General features: G+C 42.0%; 1 protein-coding gene across 2 annotated transcripts in view; it reads right to left on the bottom strand.

Annotated features, from left to right (window-relative positions):
- The window catches only part of LOC122799823 (dihydropyrimidinase-related protein 3), a 1,038,656-nt gene that overhangs the window by 292,370 nt on the left and 728,483 nt on the right, over nucleotides 1-17,803 (bottom strand). For both annotated transcript variants that reach the window (XM_044069139.1, XM_044069140.1), the window contains exon 7: nucleotides 15,066-15,137. In XM_044069139.1, the coding sequence (XP_043925074.1) occupies nucleotides 15,066-15,137 (72 nt within the window). The remainder of the gene's footprint in view (nucleotides 1-15,065; nucleotides 15,138-17,803) is intronic.

Here is a 17,803-nt window from a genome sequence, read left to right as displayed (position 1 = left end):
AGCTGAAGGACAGAGCATCCACTTTCCAAGCAAACTTGTGGGGAATCCTTGTGCAAAATTTGTCCAGTTGATGGTTCTGGGGGGAGGCAAACAGGTCTATATCTGGGCTCCCCCATTTGCTTGCCAACATGTTGAAAATCCTTGGTTCCAGTTTCCACTCGTGTGGATTCATGAGGTTTCTGCTTAGTCCGTCTGCCAGTGTATTTAGTTTTCCTGGCAGGAATTGACCTTGTAGATTCACTTGGAAGCTCAAGGCTGTGTTCCACAATGCCATGGCTAGTCTGTAGAGGGGTTAAGAATGTGTACCCCACTGCTTGTTTATGTACCACATGGCAAGTGGTGTTGTCCGTCTTTACCATTAGTTGTCCTGGAAGAATGTGGTCCTTGAAGGCTGTTAGAGCATTCTGTACTGCTAATATTTCCTTTTGAATTATGTGCAGGTGCATTTGGCTTGGGTTCCATTTGTCCTGAATGCACTTCCCTGCCAGGTGAGCCCCTCCATGCATAGTCTGATGCATCTGTTGTTAAGATTTGGGTGGCAGGGGGTAATGTGAATGGTAGTCCCCTGTTATGGTGGCAGGCCTCTGTCCACCAAAGGAACTTTAGGCATCGGCAATGTATGATAGGAATCCTTGCTTCTAGATCCTGTGAATGTTGACACCATAGGCTTTTGAGATACCATTGTAGTTTCCTCATATGCAGCCTTGCATATGGAATTAGAAGAATGCAGGAGGCCATGAACCCCAAGGCTTGCAGTATTTACCTTGCAGATAGCTGGGTTTTTGTGGCCACTTGTTTGAAGTAAGTTGTCAAATGAATCCGTTTCTCTGGCGTGAGGAAAGCCATCTGGGAAGTTGTATTCAAGCTTGCTCCCAGGAATATAATTTGCTGACAGGGTACCAGTTGGGATTTCTTTTTGTTTATGGTGAACCCCAAACAAGTCAGTACCCTTTGAACAAAGGCCAGATGATTCAAAAGAATGTCCTTGCTTTCTGCCTGAATTAAACAATCGTCTTTGCCTGCAAAATGCAATGACTGGAGCTAGGCACTTTGTGAATACCCTGGGCTCAGTAGATAAGCCAAAGGGCAGTGCAGAGAATGATCGTGCATATAACCTGCTTTGAAGCGTAGGTATCTTCTGCAAGACTACCTGATAGAGATGTGCAGGTATGCTTCTTTTACGTCTAGTGTTGCCAACCATGCATCCTTGCCTAGCATAGGAAGCAGCTGGTGAAGAGTCAGCATTCTGAATTTTGGAATCACCAGAAAGGTGTTTAGAATAGAAAGGTCCAGGATAGGACGCCATGTTTTGCCTTTTCTGGGTACCAGGGAAAGTCTCAAATAGAAACCTTGTTCCTTTTCCTCTTCTGGTACCAACTGATTAGCCCCCATGCTTAAGAGAGAGAGAGTACTTGATTTTTGGCCTACTGTTATGGGGGTAGATCTGGCCACTCGCTTGGTGTTGGTAAGGTGTGGAAGTGAAATCTGTATCCTTGGGACACTACATTTTAAACCCATTTGTCCTGGGTAATGCGTTCCCAGTTTTGGGCATGCAGACCAATCTTTCCGCCTAAAGGAGCATTCAGTTGGGAAGTGCTTGGAAGTTTTAAAAGCAAATCATTGAGGCAGTTTTCCATAGGGGGGAGTCTTACTACTCCCTGATTTGGGTGCGGAAACCCCCCACTGCTTAGCCTTGTGTGTCCCCTGGGACTGAAACCTGGGGTTTCTGCTGTGTCTGGGTTTGCCTTGAGAAGACCTGGAAGGGGCTGGAAAGGACCAATTCTTAGACGGCCAGTGTCTACTAAATCTAGAAGGCTGAACTTGTAAGAAATATTCAACGGTTTGCATAGATTTAGATTTATCTTCCACCTTTTTAAGAATGTCCTCAGCCTTGTTGCCAAACACGTGGTCCTGATTTAAGGGAGCATCCAACAACTTAGCTTTAACATGATCAGGCAAAGATTGCTCCTTAAGCCAAGAATGCCTTCTGAGCACAAACCCAGTAACAGCAGCCCTGCAAGAGGCCTCTAATGAATCAAATCCACATTGCAAAGTATGTTTTCCAACCTGTTCAGCAGAATGCATTAAATCCTGTAATTCTTTATTTTCCACACAGTCAGGAATCAACATCATTTTCTGTTTAAGCAATCCAATAACATTTTGCTGATACTTTAACATATGAAACTGGCAGTTTAAAGCCCTAATGGCTAAGGTTGCAGAAGTGTAAACCTTCTTACCCCATCTATCCAGCGCCCTGGAGTCTTTATCAGAAGGGGTAGGATTTTTAGCAGTAGAAGCCTTAATGTCTTTGGGTCCCTGTGAAATAGTCTCTGGATCAACAATAGGATTTTTAAAAAGGAACTTGTGAGAATCAGGAACCCTGCAATATCTGTCAGGTTTTCTGGGAGCAGGAGGAAAAGAATCAGGTGCCAAGCTAGATTCCGAAAAAGCATCAACAATGTCTAGTACAGGAGGAATTGCTAAAGGCCTATGGTGAGGCAGGAGTAAGAAATCCCTAATCCTCTTTTTTGAATGAGAAATATCCTGGCTTTCCCAGTGGAAATGTTCCCTTAGAGTATGTAAGGTTTTACCAAAAGAAAAATCCTCTGGAGGGGAAGTGGAAGGAATAGAGCCCTCTGCATCAGAATCCTCATAAGTAGATAAGGGCAAATCCAGATCATCAGAAGAATCGGAAAAATCAGAATCCTGGTAAGAAGATTCATAAACAACTTCAATCCTTGGTCTCCTAGAAGGGGGGGGGGGGGTTGGCTTCCCCTGATTAGAGTTATAAGATCTTCAGCCATTCTTATCATTTGTTTTTTAGGCATAGAGGCCTGAGCATGCGGCCTGGGCGTCGTTTTTTTAGGCATGGTTCGAGATTTAGGCCTACATGAAGAAGGAGGCTTCAGTTTAATATGCAAGTCCGTAGGTCTGAATACACCCTCAGAAGCCGGTGCCTGCACAGTGGCTCTGGACTCATCCAAGGTACAGACATCTGCAGGTTCCATAGTTGAAGCATCTTGTGGCATACCGGACTCCGAATGGGTCTCAGTAGAGGCCTGCGAATCAGACGTAGTGGGTATCAGGGGCTGCGAAAGCACCTCACTGAGTACTGGCGAACTGGTGACTGGCTTAGTAAAAGCATTGTCAGCAGTTTTGGACCTCAGAGGCCTGTCTCTGTCTTTATCTTTGCATTTTTCCAAAATCCCGGTAGTCGGATGGCTAACCGACTACATTTCTTGATAATTAAACCGAGAACTGAAATATTTAGAGGCAAAAATATACCGACGATGGACAGTGCACTGATTAAATAAAGCACAAAACCGACAGCAAGGTACGTCGTGGCCAGGGCCTAAGTAAGGAATACAGTACGAATGAAAATCTTTATGAGGTATTTGCTTTCCACAAGTAATGCAATTATTAACTTTTACTGACATTGGTAAGGAGCAAGAAAGAGTTTCCCCAATGGGGTACTTAGCTTTAGTTGAAGACTTTGGTTCTGAAACTCGAAAATGAAAATTTCAGGAGTCGGCCGACCGGCACTTGCGAACTGCTCCTGCTTCGGGCATCGCATGGCAAGAAAGACTGATGTAATGGCGTCGGCTGCATGTTTTATACCCTTGGCAACCTAACATCATGGAAGAAAGGGCAGCAACTGACGCATGACCCAATACTTTGTTAATCAGGCCGACTGAGGGCTACTGCAAGCAGATAACCAAATTGTAATGACTGCAACAGTGAAACAAAGAACATCCACATTTTTCTACTTTCCTCCTGATTCCTGGAGAAGAGTGTTTGAGGGGTAGAAAAACATATGCTTATGGCAGACAGGGTCTTTCCCTCTTGCTCACACCTGGAGAGTGTGTCCTTTACTTTGAGGCCAAATAAGGAAGATCTATCAAAGACAGCAATGATGAATAAAGACTTAAAGTGTTCCGCAAGATCACATAGTCACATCCAGGCATGTCTCCTAATGGTTATGCCTGAACCCACCCACCAGTGAGGTATCTTCTGTTACATGAGAGATCAGCCTCATGGATTCATCAGATATCAACTGAAAGGTGGTCAGTTGTGAGGAAACTATTTTGGTCCTCAGCAGTCATGGACCCAGAAAGAGATCTGGAAAGTTCTTTAGTCAAATCTCTCTATGATCTTGTAAAATATGTCAGATAATTCTGTGACCACAGAGCAAAGGTCGCTGAAGCATGCACGCTCTTACCGAATCTGTCCAAGGCTGTGGACTCCCTGTTAGGGGGATGGACAGTAGAGCTCTGTTCCGCAACCTCTTTTTTGCTAGCCGCCACCACAGCCATGACATCAAATGAGTCCCCCTTGCTCCAGTATGTCCTGTCCTTGGAAGGAGCTAAAATTTTGTCTGGACATTTAGGAATCAGCTCCACATTATTAGGTTCCTTCCATGCCTGGACAGCAATGAGATCTATGAGTTCATCAGCCCAGGGAGTCTCCCAAAACATAGAGGGGCCAGACCCGAAAGCCTCCCGGAACATCAATTCCTCCTGGGAAAGAGTATCGAAGACCAACCATCTTTCTATTTTAAAAGCTCTAGAATATCTCTAAATGAGAATATTTCAGGTAGAGATCTGGGGGACCTTTCCCCTTCATCGAAATCAGTGTCCTCCATGACAGATTCCTGATGGGAATCTGGGTGTCTCCTTTTACATGTTGTCTTCTGAGGAACTTCCTCAGCGGGATGGTCTGGAGAAGTATTGGAAGGGATAAGGATGTCCTGAGGGACCAAATGGAGACTTGATTGGGCTGGCTGTCTCAGTGGAATGAATGACAAGGCTCAGAGCAAAGAACCAAAGGAGGTAAAGTTGTCTGATCCAAGAGGAGCAGGGATGCCCCTTCTCTAGATAAAGGGAAGGCCCTCTCCACAAACTTGAAGGCAGAGTGCCAGAGGGAAACCAAAGTCAAAGGAGCTGATATGTCCCAAACTGTTGGCTCATGCAACAGCAGAAGCACTCCACTCAAGCTGTTCGGCTCCAATAGTTTCAAAGTTTATCCTAGTCCCCTGGATCCAGCACTGATGCATCAGCTCCGAGATTCCTCTGGCTCCAAAAGGCTTGGAGCTGAAAGACTAAGGGAAGTTACCGGAGTCAAAGAACAGACTGTCTTTGAATCGGATGAGGACACCCCCATGGGTCTTGGATTTGAGAGTTCCAAAACAGTGGTTTACATCGGAGAAGGTGAGACAAAGGGGGAAGCAGACAAAGGTCAGCTCACGGATCAGATGGGAGTTGGAGCTGGATGTATCCCCAAATGAATCTGAGCTCTGTGGAATTTTCTCATCATCCTATCCACAAAACCCTTGCATAAACTCTGGGAAGACCCGAGAGAAGATGTGAAGGACAGGTCTTGAATGTCTATGGGGGAATCTCTCCAAGAAGGGTGAAGGGGATAAGAAGTGACCGGATCTGGAAGCGGGAGAGGTGTTCGATTCTGGGGTGATTTTGATTTTGAAGTATTAGGATCCAAGGTGGTCAGATCCGATTTTTTTGATACTTCGTCTGGATTTTCCAAAGAAGGAGTTGAAGAGTATGTGTGATCTGGTGATCTCTTGCGAGATTCTTTATCTTTGGGAGCGGAGTCTGACTTCCCCTTATCCAATTTCTTAGCAGGGGAGTTGAGCCCCAGCTATTGAAGTAGAAGAAGTAGAAAGAAGGCCCTTCAATACCAGTTTGTTCCTTCTGCCAGTAAGAGACTCTAACTGAACCCTGAGCAAATAGAGTAATCCGTATGTAAATGTGTGGCTCCCAAACAATAAAAAAGAAGTTATGTACTCAACATAATGTTCCATCTGTGTTGTCTATCTTCATTTATCCTTGACAGATGGGTTCAGTTCTGATATCAGACCGAACTGGGCCGTTACTACAGCTCACGCCAGCCAAAAACTCTCAAGCTTCACCTCTACCCAGAATCCCTCTTTCTCAATTACCTCAGATCAAGTTTGCAAAGAGTATAGAAACATCTAAACCATATACATGTTTATATATGCATATAGAAAGTAAGCCAGATAGAAGGCTTATCTACTGTGCTTGAATAATCATAATAGTTCAAGGATGATCCACGCCACCAAAAAATTCTTTGAGATAGGGGGATGGAGGGAGGGAGGGAAGTCAAGGACAAATGAAGATAGAAAACACAGATGGAACATTATGGCGAGTACATAACTTCTTTATCTGATGTTGTTAGTCTTCATTTTATCCTTGACAGATGGGACAGAGTCCCCAACTGCCTAAAATCTTGCGCGGACTCATGGAAGGATACTCCTGAGTGCCATCTAGCCAAAGTATGAGCTTCCTCTAGAGACCAGGTCCAGGTTGTAATGAGTAATATATTATGGGGAGAAGCCCAAGTAGCTTCTGCACATATATCATCCATTGAAGCTCTAGACTGAAAGACTGCTGAAGTGGCAATAGATCTTGTAGAATGTGCTTTCATGAGCTTAGGCAAGGCTAATTTATTTTTATCATAAATGAATGAAATGCAATCTTGCAACCATTTAGTGACAGTAATCTTACTGACTGCTTTACCCATCTGTGTGCTGGAAAAGGAAACAAACAGTTGACTTGCTTTTTCTAATGTCTGATTCTGTGAAGGTAGAAACGTAACTGTGTGTGGACGTCTTGTAAATGAAAGGCATATTCTCCTTTGCTGGAATGATTTGGAAAGAAAACTGGTAAATGAATCACCTGATTGATGTTACCCTCTGACATTACCTTGGGTAGAAAGGAGGAGCTTGTTTGTAAAGAGACCCTATCCTTTTGTAAATTCAAATAAGGAGGTTCAGATGATAAGGCCTGGATCTCTGAAATGCTCCTGGTAGAAGTAATGGCTACCAAAAACAGCGTCTTCCAAGATAAAAATTTCAAATCACATTCCACAGAGGGTTCAAAGGGGAATGTATTATGGCCTGTAGTACTAAGTTCAGATCCCAAGCAGGAGTAAGGTCTTTGAACAAGGATTATAAAAAAAGTGTGCCCCTTAGGAACAATTTACAACGTCAATGAGAGGCTAAAGAACGTTCTTCCAAGCCATTGTGAAAATTAGAGATTGCAACCAATGTAATCCAATGGTGGAAGGGGAAGTTCCAGCATTGAAAAGAGAGGCTAAGAAGTCTAACACATGCTCTATGGAAGCAGAAAAAGGATTAATTGGCTTTTCATGGGCCCAAATGGTAAATGTCTTCCACTTAAGGCTTATGAGCCAACAAGAGAATATGTCATAACTGGGAAGGAAATATTAGGATGCCTGGCAACTAATGGAATTGGAGGAACCACGCTGTCAGCTTGAGGTTCAAAATGTCTGGGTGAACAAGTCTGTCTGGATGGAACAGAAGTTCTGGAATCAGGTCCAGAATCCAAAGTTTTCAAATCAGATAAGGCCACAGAAAGGGGAAACAAATCTGTTGAGGCCAAAAGGGTGCAATGAGGATTACTGTGCTTTTCAACCTGAGCACTTTTTGTAAGAATTTGGGAATTAAAGGTGTTGGGAGGGAGCATACAGGAGACCAGGGGACCAACTGTGGAGGAGAGTATCTCTGGATGACTTCCCCAGAGGGAGAATCAGGGTGAAGTAATTGCTGCACTTGTTGTTTAAGGCGGATGCAAACAGGTCGCAGCAAGGTTGACTCCAACGATGGAATATCATTTTCGCCACTTCTAGATTGACAGACCACTCATGAGGCTGAAGAATGCATCTGCTCACCTTGTCTGCAGTCACAATGGAACTCCTCAGAATGTGCATTGCTATTAGAAAGCAGTTGGAAGAGATCGCCCACTGCCACATTCTGATGGCTTCTCGACAAAGGGGGCAAAAATGGTTCCTCCCTGCTTGTTGATATACCAAACCACTGACATATCGTCTGTTTGAACTGCGATAGTCCCCTGAGGAAGAGCTGTTTGAAAAGCCTGTGACACAAGAAGCACCACTCTTAGCTCCAGGACATTAATGTGCAAGTTGGCCTCTAAGGGGGACCAAGTACCTTGGACTGTCTTGCCCAGATAATGCACTCACAGCCCATCTGAGAGGCAACCCTGGTCACTAGGATTGTGGGCTCTGGAAGAACAAAGGGACGATTGTGGAGAATTTGTTCAGAATGTACCACCAAAGGAGATCCATTTTGCAACAACTGGTGATCAGGATTTGGTCTGACAGGGGTTGGTGGAAGACAGACCACTGAGAAGCTAGTAGCCATGGCAGAATTCTCATATGTAACCTGACTAAAGGTACTAGAGTTACTAAAGCTGCCATCGACCTAGAGCTTGCAGGACTAGTTCAGCTGGAACCCTCTTTCTGTGGATTATCTTTTGAACTTGTGCCACTATTCTCTGAAGTCTTTCTGGAGGAAGGAATGCTATTGTTGTTTGAGTATTCAGTACAGCCCCTTCTTCTTCTTCTTCTTTTGGCTTTTCCAGGTTAGGGGTCACCACAGTGGATCACCTGTCTGCTCATGACTGGCAGTGGAGTTTTACGGTGTCGAGTTGCCAGCCCAGCACCCAACCTTCCACAGAAGGCACACACATGCACGCACTCATGCCTAGGACCAATTTAGAGTGTCCAATCCACCTACAGCATGTTTTGGGATGTGGGAGGAAACCGGAGCACCCAGAGGAAACCCATGCGACCACATGGAGCACATGCAGACTCCACACAGAAGGCACCCAACCTGAGGATCGAACTGGAGAACCTCTTGCTGTGAGGCAGCAACACTAACCGCTGCACCACTGCAGCCACCCTAGTATTCAGTACAGCCCCTATGAATTCTAAATTTTGTGTTGGAGTTAAATGAGACTTTGAGATTTACCATAATCCCAAGGTGGGCGTAGATACCAAGAGTGTAATCTCAGGCTACCATTAACTGATGCTTGGTTGAAGAGGTTATGAGCCAGTCATCCAAGTACGGAAACACTTGGAATCCCTGAAGTCTCACGTGAGCTGCTACTATTGCCATGCATTTGGTGAACACCCTGGGGGCTGTGGTGAGACCAAAGGGCAGTACTCTGAATTGGTAATGACTGGCTCCCAGCAAGAAACAGAGGAACTTTTTGGAGCGTTTGTCCATCTTTATATTGTAATATTCATCCTGAAGGTCTGTTGAGCACATCCAGTCATCTTTCTACAGAAAAGGAAGAATAGACTGTACCAAACAGATCTGTTCTGCAGACATAAAATGTGTCTTCAGTCTCCTGTCTTTTTTGGAACTAAAATAATCTGAGTAGGTTCCAGATCCTTCGTGGTCTGGCGGGACTTCTTGGATGACTCTTCTGTCCTGCAGTTTTTGGATTTTTTGCACTGCTGAATCCCTCTGATTGGGTGGAACTTCAGGGATTTTCTTTCGTAGATGAGGAGGGCAAGAAAAGAGAATTATATGCTCTGAATATGACCCGTTGCACTCAGGAATCTGTGGTTATATTTAGCCTGGTGTTTAGGTGCAAGGATAAGCATCCCCCGACTGCCTCCAGAGGAAGACAATTGGGCCTCACTTCAGGAATGCTGAAAGGGCTTTCCTGGGAAGGAATCCATGAAGCCCTGATTTTGCGGACCACCTCTGCTGCAAGGGTGGCATCTTCTGTTTTGGTTCCTCCCTCTGCCCTAGAGGGAACTCCCTCCACATGTGTCTTGGAAAGGCCCTTGGGATGTTTTGAACCACAATTTCTCACAACTCCTTTGGTTCCTGGAAAAGTACCTCTGGGGGGGGGTGGAGAAATGTACAACCACAGAAGAAAGGGTCTTACCTTCTTTCTCAAACCTGGATAAAGTCTCTTTTACTTTAGGGCCAAAAAAAGGATGCTCTGTCAAATGGAGCATTGATTTAAGAAGACTTGAATGGTTCTGCAAAGTCACACAGGTGCATCCAGGCATGTCTCCTTATGGCTATGCCTGTATCCACTGCTCTGGATGTCCCTTTGGCTGTATGAGCAATCAGCCTCATGGACAAACTGGACACAGACTCCAGGGTGGCTGAGAAGCCACTTTCTCCTGGACTCCCTCAGTTACAGCTCCTGCTAGGGTGTCTGACAATTCCTTAATCAGATCCCATTGGAGTGTCGTCAAATGTGCCAAAAACTTCAAAGACCTTATGGCGAAGCTCAGTGATGTGTAGACCAGCTTCCCAAATCTGTCTGTAGCCCGAGACTCTCTGCTGGGTGGATAGACAGAGGAACTCTCCTCAGCAAGTTCCTTTTTAGTGTTGGCCACTATGACCATAGCATCCACAGCTAACCCCTTGGCCCAGAACTGTTTATCTTCTGGGATGGATTGTATTTTATCAGGTCTTTTGGGGATGGGCTCGATGCTGTCTGGAGCCTTCCACTCCCTCTGTGAAATCAACTGAAGAAGTTCATCAGCGGGTGGTGTCACCCAAGAGGTACAGTGGATATAAAAAGTTTAAACACCCCTGTTAAAATGCCTGGTTTTTGTGATATAAAAAAATAAGACCACAATAAATCATTTCAAAACTTTTCCCACCATTAATGTGACCTATAACCTGTACAATTCAATTGAAAAACAAATCTGTTAGGGGAAAATAATATAAAAAATAAAAAATGTACAATAAGCTGGTTGCATAAGTGTGCACACTCAAACTAATACTTTGTTGAAGCACCTCTTGATTTAATTACAGCAGTCAGTCTTTTTGAGTAGGAGTTTATCAGTATGGCACACCTTGACTTGGCAATATTTTCCCAGTCTTCCTTCCAAAAGCACTCCAAATCTGTCAGATTGTGAGGGCATCTCTTATGCACAGCCCTCTTTAGGTCACTCCACAGATTTTCTATTGGACTTAGGTCTGGGCTCTGGCTGGGCCATTCCAAAACTTTAATTTTCTTCTGGCGAAGCCATTCTTTTGTTGATTTGGATGTATGACTGGGGTCACGGTCGTGATGAAAAGTGAAATTCCTCTTCATCTTCAGCTTTCTAGCAGATGCCTGAAGGTTTTGGGCCAGAACTGACTGGTATTTGGAACTGTTCATAATTCCATTCACCTTGACTAAAGCCCAGGTTCCAGCTAAAGAAAAGCAACCCCAAAGAATGATACTGCCACCTCCATGCTTCACCGTGGAGATGGTGTTCTTTTAGTGATGCGAAATGTTGTTTTTGCACCAAACGTACCTTTTGGAATTGTGGCCAAAAAGTTCAACCTTGGTCTCATCAAACCATAACACATTTTCCCACATGCTTTTGGGAGACTTGGTGTATTGTTTTGCAAATTTTAGCTGGGCCTGGATGTTTTTCTGTGTAAGAAAAGGCTTCCGTCTTGCAACCCTATCCCATAGTCCAGACATATGGAGAATACGATAGATTGTTGTCACATGTAGTACACAACCAGTACTTGCCAGAAATTACTGCAGCTCCTTCAGTGTGGTTCTAGGTCTCTTGACAGTCTCCCTGACCAGTTTTCGTGTTGTCTTTTCATAAATTTTGGAGGGACGTCCAGTTCTTTGCAACTTCACTGTTGTCTCATATTTTCTCCACTTTTTGATGACTGTCTTCACTGTGTTCCATGGTATATCCAATGCTGTGGAAATTTTTTTGTACCCTTCTCCTGACTGATACCTTTCAACAATGAGATCCCAACAATGAGATCCCTTTGATGCTTTGTAAGGTTTCTGCGAACCATGGCTTTAGTTGTAGCAGGCAACTGAGTAAATGTCAGGAAAATCCTAATAAGAAATATGAACTTTATTTGGAGTTAATCAGAGTCCCTTTAATTACTGGCAGTTGTGTACCCAAGAAGACTGAATGCTGTAATTAAATCAAAAGGTGCTTCAACAAAGTATTAGTTTAAGGGTGTGCACACTTATGCAACCAGCTTATTATACGTTTTTTTTTTTTTATATTTTTTCTCCTAACAATTTGTTTGCTTTTCAATTGAATTGTACAGGTTATAGGTCACGTTAAAGGTGGGAAAAGTTTTGAAATGATTTATTGTGGTCTCATTTTTTATATCACAAAAAACTGGCATTTTAACAGGGGTGTGTGGACTTTTTATATCTACTGTATATATACATATATACATTTACACATATATATATATATATATATATATATATATATATATATATATATATATATATATTAGATATAGATACACGTGTGTGCATATATATACACACACACACACACACACACACACACATATATATATATATATATATATATATATATATATATATATCAACTCCATGGTCAGACAAAAAAGGGGCAATATTCCAAAAGAAAGGAATCACTGCTGGAGCATACTTAAAAACCCCAGCAGCACTGATTTCCTACCAAAAACAGCAATCAGAGAGCTTAACACTGCTCAGTTGTGCATGGCGAAATGATTCTTCTAGGAGCTGTCAACTGAGAAGCAGCTTCAGAAAAGATTAACACTTTTGTTAAGAACTAGTTATTATGACCCAGTGCTTTTGTTTACCTACTGTCATGGAGCATGACTAGATATAGATCTCAATTAATCTTTTTGTTTCATAATGTATCTAGCCACTTTAGCCACATTTTGTAAAAGTAGGTAAAAAAAATCTGTTTCATATAAGAGATAAATTCTTCTGAATTCCCCTGTCTGCTAGAAAATGCTACATTTTCATAAACATTTAATCAACATTATTTTCTCATTAACAATTTACAACATTACAGATGGCCCTTCCTCTATAACAATGATAGTAAGCTCTCTCTGCAAAAATTTATTAGTAAAATTAAATTTTTTTTATCAAATGACTAGAATTCCTTAGCTGACTGTAGCCACAGTAAGTCCAACCGCTTTCCAGTACAAAACAAAGAAGGAACCTATGCAAAAATACTCAGCAGTTCAAACAGCAGTGACTTGCAGTAATTAAGTGATACAAGGTAGTGGAGTACAAGTTTATACTAAACAATGCAAAACATCTGAGAAAAGCACATTAGGTTAGTTTATGATAACGGCAAGAAGAAAAAGGTACAACATAAATTAACTATATTGCTTTCAATACCCAATCACCCAGAGTGCTGTTTTTAACCAATAAAGTAATGATAGTCACCAGCATTAGTACCTTCTGCTTTAGAAATGGGGAGAGTACCGCAAGCAAACTGATAGAAGCTTGTTTGCTTTACTTATTTTATTTCTTATTTACGGTTACTGTAGACACACACACGCACACACACATTACACACACACACACACACACACACACACATATATATATATGGGTCTACTTCATATGATCGAAAAACCATTTGACCTAAACCCATTTGATCGAAAGTTCATGTGATCGAAAACCAGTATTGAAGGCATAAAACTGGGATTTGTCCCCCTACCCAATGTCGTGCGACCCTGGAGTTGGTATATATAGTTGGGGGGGGGGCAGCCCCCCACATTGGGGGGGTGTGGGGGTGAAGCCCCCCACACAGTTCCCTTTAAAAGAAGAAAATAAAACAAAAAGTACAGATTTTAAACGAAAATAGGTGGGGGGCTTCGTCCCCCACCCCCCACAACTATATATACCAACTCCAGGGTCACACAACATTGGGGAGGGGGACAAATCCCTGTTATTTGCCTTGAATACTGGTTTTCGATCATATGAACTTTCGATCAAATGGGTTTAGGTCAAATGGTCTTTCGATCATATGAAGTAGACCCATATACACACACACAGACACACACACACACACACACACACACACACATATATATATATATATATATATATATATGTTTAAGTTTAAAATGTTGCAACACACGTGTGTGACTGTTCATGAACCTAACTCAAAATGTCGGAAACTGCACCGTCAAATCCACAGAAGAGTGAATCTGATACCCAAAGAATGTAGACACTCTGGGAACAGCGACTTTGTTAGAAACACCTGTCACTTCTAGATGTCTCCTATGACAGTTGTGCAGGGGGGCAAGACCTCCCTGCACACCCCACTAATTAGACATACTAACTCCAAGATTGCACTACAGTGAGGGAAGGGGTACATGTCCCAATCCCCACTGTAGTGTGGGCGATCTCCACTCAGAATGCCGAATTCACATGAGCAAATGCACACTGGCTCTCGCTCTTTTGTGAGTTCTGCAAGTTTTAGTTCGCTAATACAAACTTTTGAAAACAGTCTTTCACACATCTGACTGTCTCAGATGTGCACCTCGACATTCTCAAGGTAAACACACACACATATATATATATATATATATATATATATATATATATATATATATATATATATATATATATATATATATATATATATATATGTGTGTGTGTGTGTGTGCACAAGTATATAAAGAAAAAGAAATACACATGGCTAGATTCAACAAAGCCTACACTAAGTGTAAACTAAGAGTACACGATAAGTATTCAAGAACATTCTTATTACATTTTTATGCTTTCTAGTAACTCAAAAAGATTACACTAAGTGTACATTTTGTGGTAACCTTTATGAATCCCTGTCAATATTTAATGCTTCAAGAATATCAGTAGGAAACTAAAATTAGGAGGAAGAAGGGGTGAGTTGTCTGTATTATCTGTTCACTCGGAACAGTGTCCCTCGAAATGGTGTCCAAAGGGTGAATGATATAGCACTTCTGAGCTTAGGACAAGAGTAATCTTCTTCACAGACCCGTTACCTAAAAGTCACAATCAGTGTCTGCGGCAGCCTAACAAACTTGTCCATAGGTGTTGTACAACTGTCAGTGGTGCAACAGGTAGCAAACCTGCTTTTGGTGCAGAAAGCTGTGGGTTCTATTCCCAAAGCAGATAGATCAATTGCTGACACTGCAGTGCAGCAAAAGGGGTGGGGGGTGTTGTATCTTCCATGTGTTGTCCTTTGAATGAGATGTTAAACAGAGGCCTCATTTGCTTGAGTTTCTGGATGCAAAAGATCCTATGGCACCTACTGAAAACATAACAATGCCCTGCCCAAATTTCCCCTAGTAGTACAAATACCAACTCAAGTCTCCCCTGAAAAGATGCCAGTAGCCTAGTGGAACTCACCTGGTCAACAAAGAGTTAAAAAAACTGCTGATACTACCTAAACATATGGCTTTAAATAAAGCAGATTGCACTTACTTCCTCAGGCCTGCTCAGCACATGACCCTCCGGACCAGTTATGCCCAGAACTTCCAGCATTCTTGTTTGTTCCTAGAAGAAAGAAAATATAGTGAAATACAGCACTATGTAAATTTCAACTTCTTGATTCTAGTAGTATTATAAAGTACCTGAAAAGCAACATTTAGGTACGTCAGCTATATTCATAGAGCATGCTTACAATTATTAAGTAAGTAAGAAGAGGTAAGTGAATGTATGTTCAACAAATAATGCATCACAAGGTTGAATGCTTTACAACCTCCGAGTTATGTAGTTCTGTCTGTGCACAAGAACCTATTACATTTAAAACCGAGCTGCTGTACATCGCCATCATTTTTTTCACAGTAACAACAGAAACCTTTGGTAGAAATGTATTTGTTTGTTTATTTTTTGCATTAGGTTACCTGGATATTCTGCCTGGGTAGCATGCTCCTTTTCAGTGGAAGCTCAGGAAAAAACTCCATTACAGAATAAATTGTACTAAACTAACAATATAAACAGTATACCAACAATTAGCAAACAGGTACAGTCTATTTATAAAATTGTTGTATACACAATTTAAAACACTTTAATACAGTTGTAAAATTCAGACTGAATAGCACATTTAGACTGAATACAGAATAATTTAATATTACAATGGCTGTATCCATATATAGCAAAAAAGATTATAACAATTATAGTATGTACACACATTTACATTATCATGGAAATCCAACCATTTAGAGGACACTTCTTTGTACACACATTTTGAAGCAGAGGTCCAGCCGAAACCCAGTCACAATTCAGTTCATTGTACAATAGTCACAATTTTGAGTTCAGATCTAACTTAAAGTAGCAATGATAATACATATATAAATCACTGAAGTTGTCACCATCTCACTTGTGTTCTGCAGGGTCCATTTTGGGTCATTTGTTGTTCTCTGTTTACTTATACTGGAAAAGACTGGTAAAATGAGAAATCTGAAGTACCACTGCTATAGTGATTACATGCATCTATGCCCCTCCTTCCACCAGAACACTCAGTCTTGTTTCCAATGAGTCCATCCAGAACTGGATAATATTTACAGGCTAAAGCTCAACAGCTCCCAGAAGGCTGCCATGGGTAATCATGTCAGTCTTTGTTATTCCCAAACAATAGTTCACTGCCCATCATTTACAGATGTTACAAAACTAGAACTAGTATAAAACATGCATAAAGTACAGTTGTGTACACTTACCATAAATGTAGATGTTTGAGTGTATTCACTGTTGCAGTCATCACATTTGGGTTATCTGCTTGCAGTAGCCCTCAGTCGGCCTGATTATCAAAGTCTTGGGTCCTGCGTCGGTTGCTGTCTCATCTTCCATGACGTCAAGCAGTCAGGGGTAGAAAGCATACAGCCAACACCGTTACATCAGTTTTTCTTGCCACAGATGTCAGGCGCCCCCCTTAATGGGAAGCAATTAAATTACATATATATATATATATATATATATATATATATATATATATATATATATATATATATATATATATATATATATATATATACATATATATATATATATATATATATATATACAAGGTTATACCTCCAAAAAAAGCAAATACACCAAAAAGCTTTTAAGTATAATAAAGGAGAATAGAGATATAGCCAAAGAAAGTCAGGGGGCTGGAGGGAGGGTAACCAGGACTGCAACAGTGAATAAACTCGAACATCTACATTTATGGTAAGTTTACACAACTGCACCATGTTCTTCGTGTTTCCCTGTTGCAGTCATCACATTTGGGTAGATTTCCAAAGCTAAGGATGGGAAGAGGAATTTAGATGGCATTAGGACCAGCTATAAGGCCCTGCAAGACTGCAGTACCAAAGCCAGCTCTGGATTTAGAGAAAATTCGCAAATGGTAATGCTTGGTGAAAGTATGTACAGAACTCCAGGTAGCAGCTTCTAGGATGTTTCTGGTAGGGACACCTCTGAGAAAGGTTGTAGAGGTAGAAGCAGCCCTGGTTGAATGGGGTCTAATCCCCTGTGGGATAGGTTTTCCATGGTGCTTATAGCAGAAATGAATGCAATGGCCTATCCATTTAGAAATGGTTTGCTTTGAAATAGCCTTCCCCTCTGCCCCTGCAGCAAATGCCACCAGCAGTTGTTCAGATTTCCTTTGAGGTTTAGTCCTGTCCAAGTAATATCTAAGCTGTTTGTGCACATCTAAGGAATGCAGTATCCGTTCCCCTTTGTTCTGTGGATTAGAGAAGAAGGTTTGCAAATGAATGGGCTGATTAAGAGCCACACTGGATACCACCTTGGGCATGAAAGAGGGATTGATCCTGAAGGACACTCTGTCCGCATGAAAGATGATGAAAGGCTCCACTGCCATAAGGGCCTGTAATGTAGATACCCTTCTTGCTGAAGTGATTGCTAAAAGAAAAGCTGTTTTCCAAGAAAGGAATTTTAACTCTGGAGTTGCAGCTGGCTCAAAAGGGGGAAGGGTGAGTTTTTCCAATACAAAATTAAGGTCCCAGGCTGGAGTTGGGGCTCTCCTGGGTGGTCTTAAGTTTTTGGCTCCTCTGAGGAACTGTTTGAGCAATGGGTGAAAAAAGAAGGGTAGTTTTGTGTTGTAATGAGCTGAAATGGCTGAGGCATGAATTTTGATGAAGGAAAAGGAAAGGCCCTTGTGAAGCATCTCAGTTAAGTATTGAAGAATCTGAGGTAAATCGGCCGCTGTTGTGGCCATC

This window comes from Protopterus annectens, chromosome 4.part0, assembly GCF_019279795.1.
Source record: "Protopterus annectens isolate FY-2018-M chromosome 4.part0, PAN1.0, whole genome shotgun sequence".
Classification (NCBI taxonomy): domain Eukaryota; kingdom Metazoa; phylum Chordata; order Ceratodontiformes; family Protopteridae; genus Protopterus; species Protopterus annectens.
The sequence above is the reverse complement of the archived record's forward strand: the minus strand, read 5'-3'. Positions and strand labels throughout refer to the sequence as shown.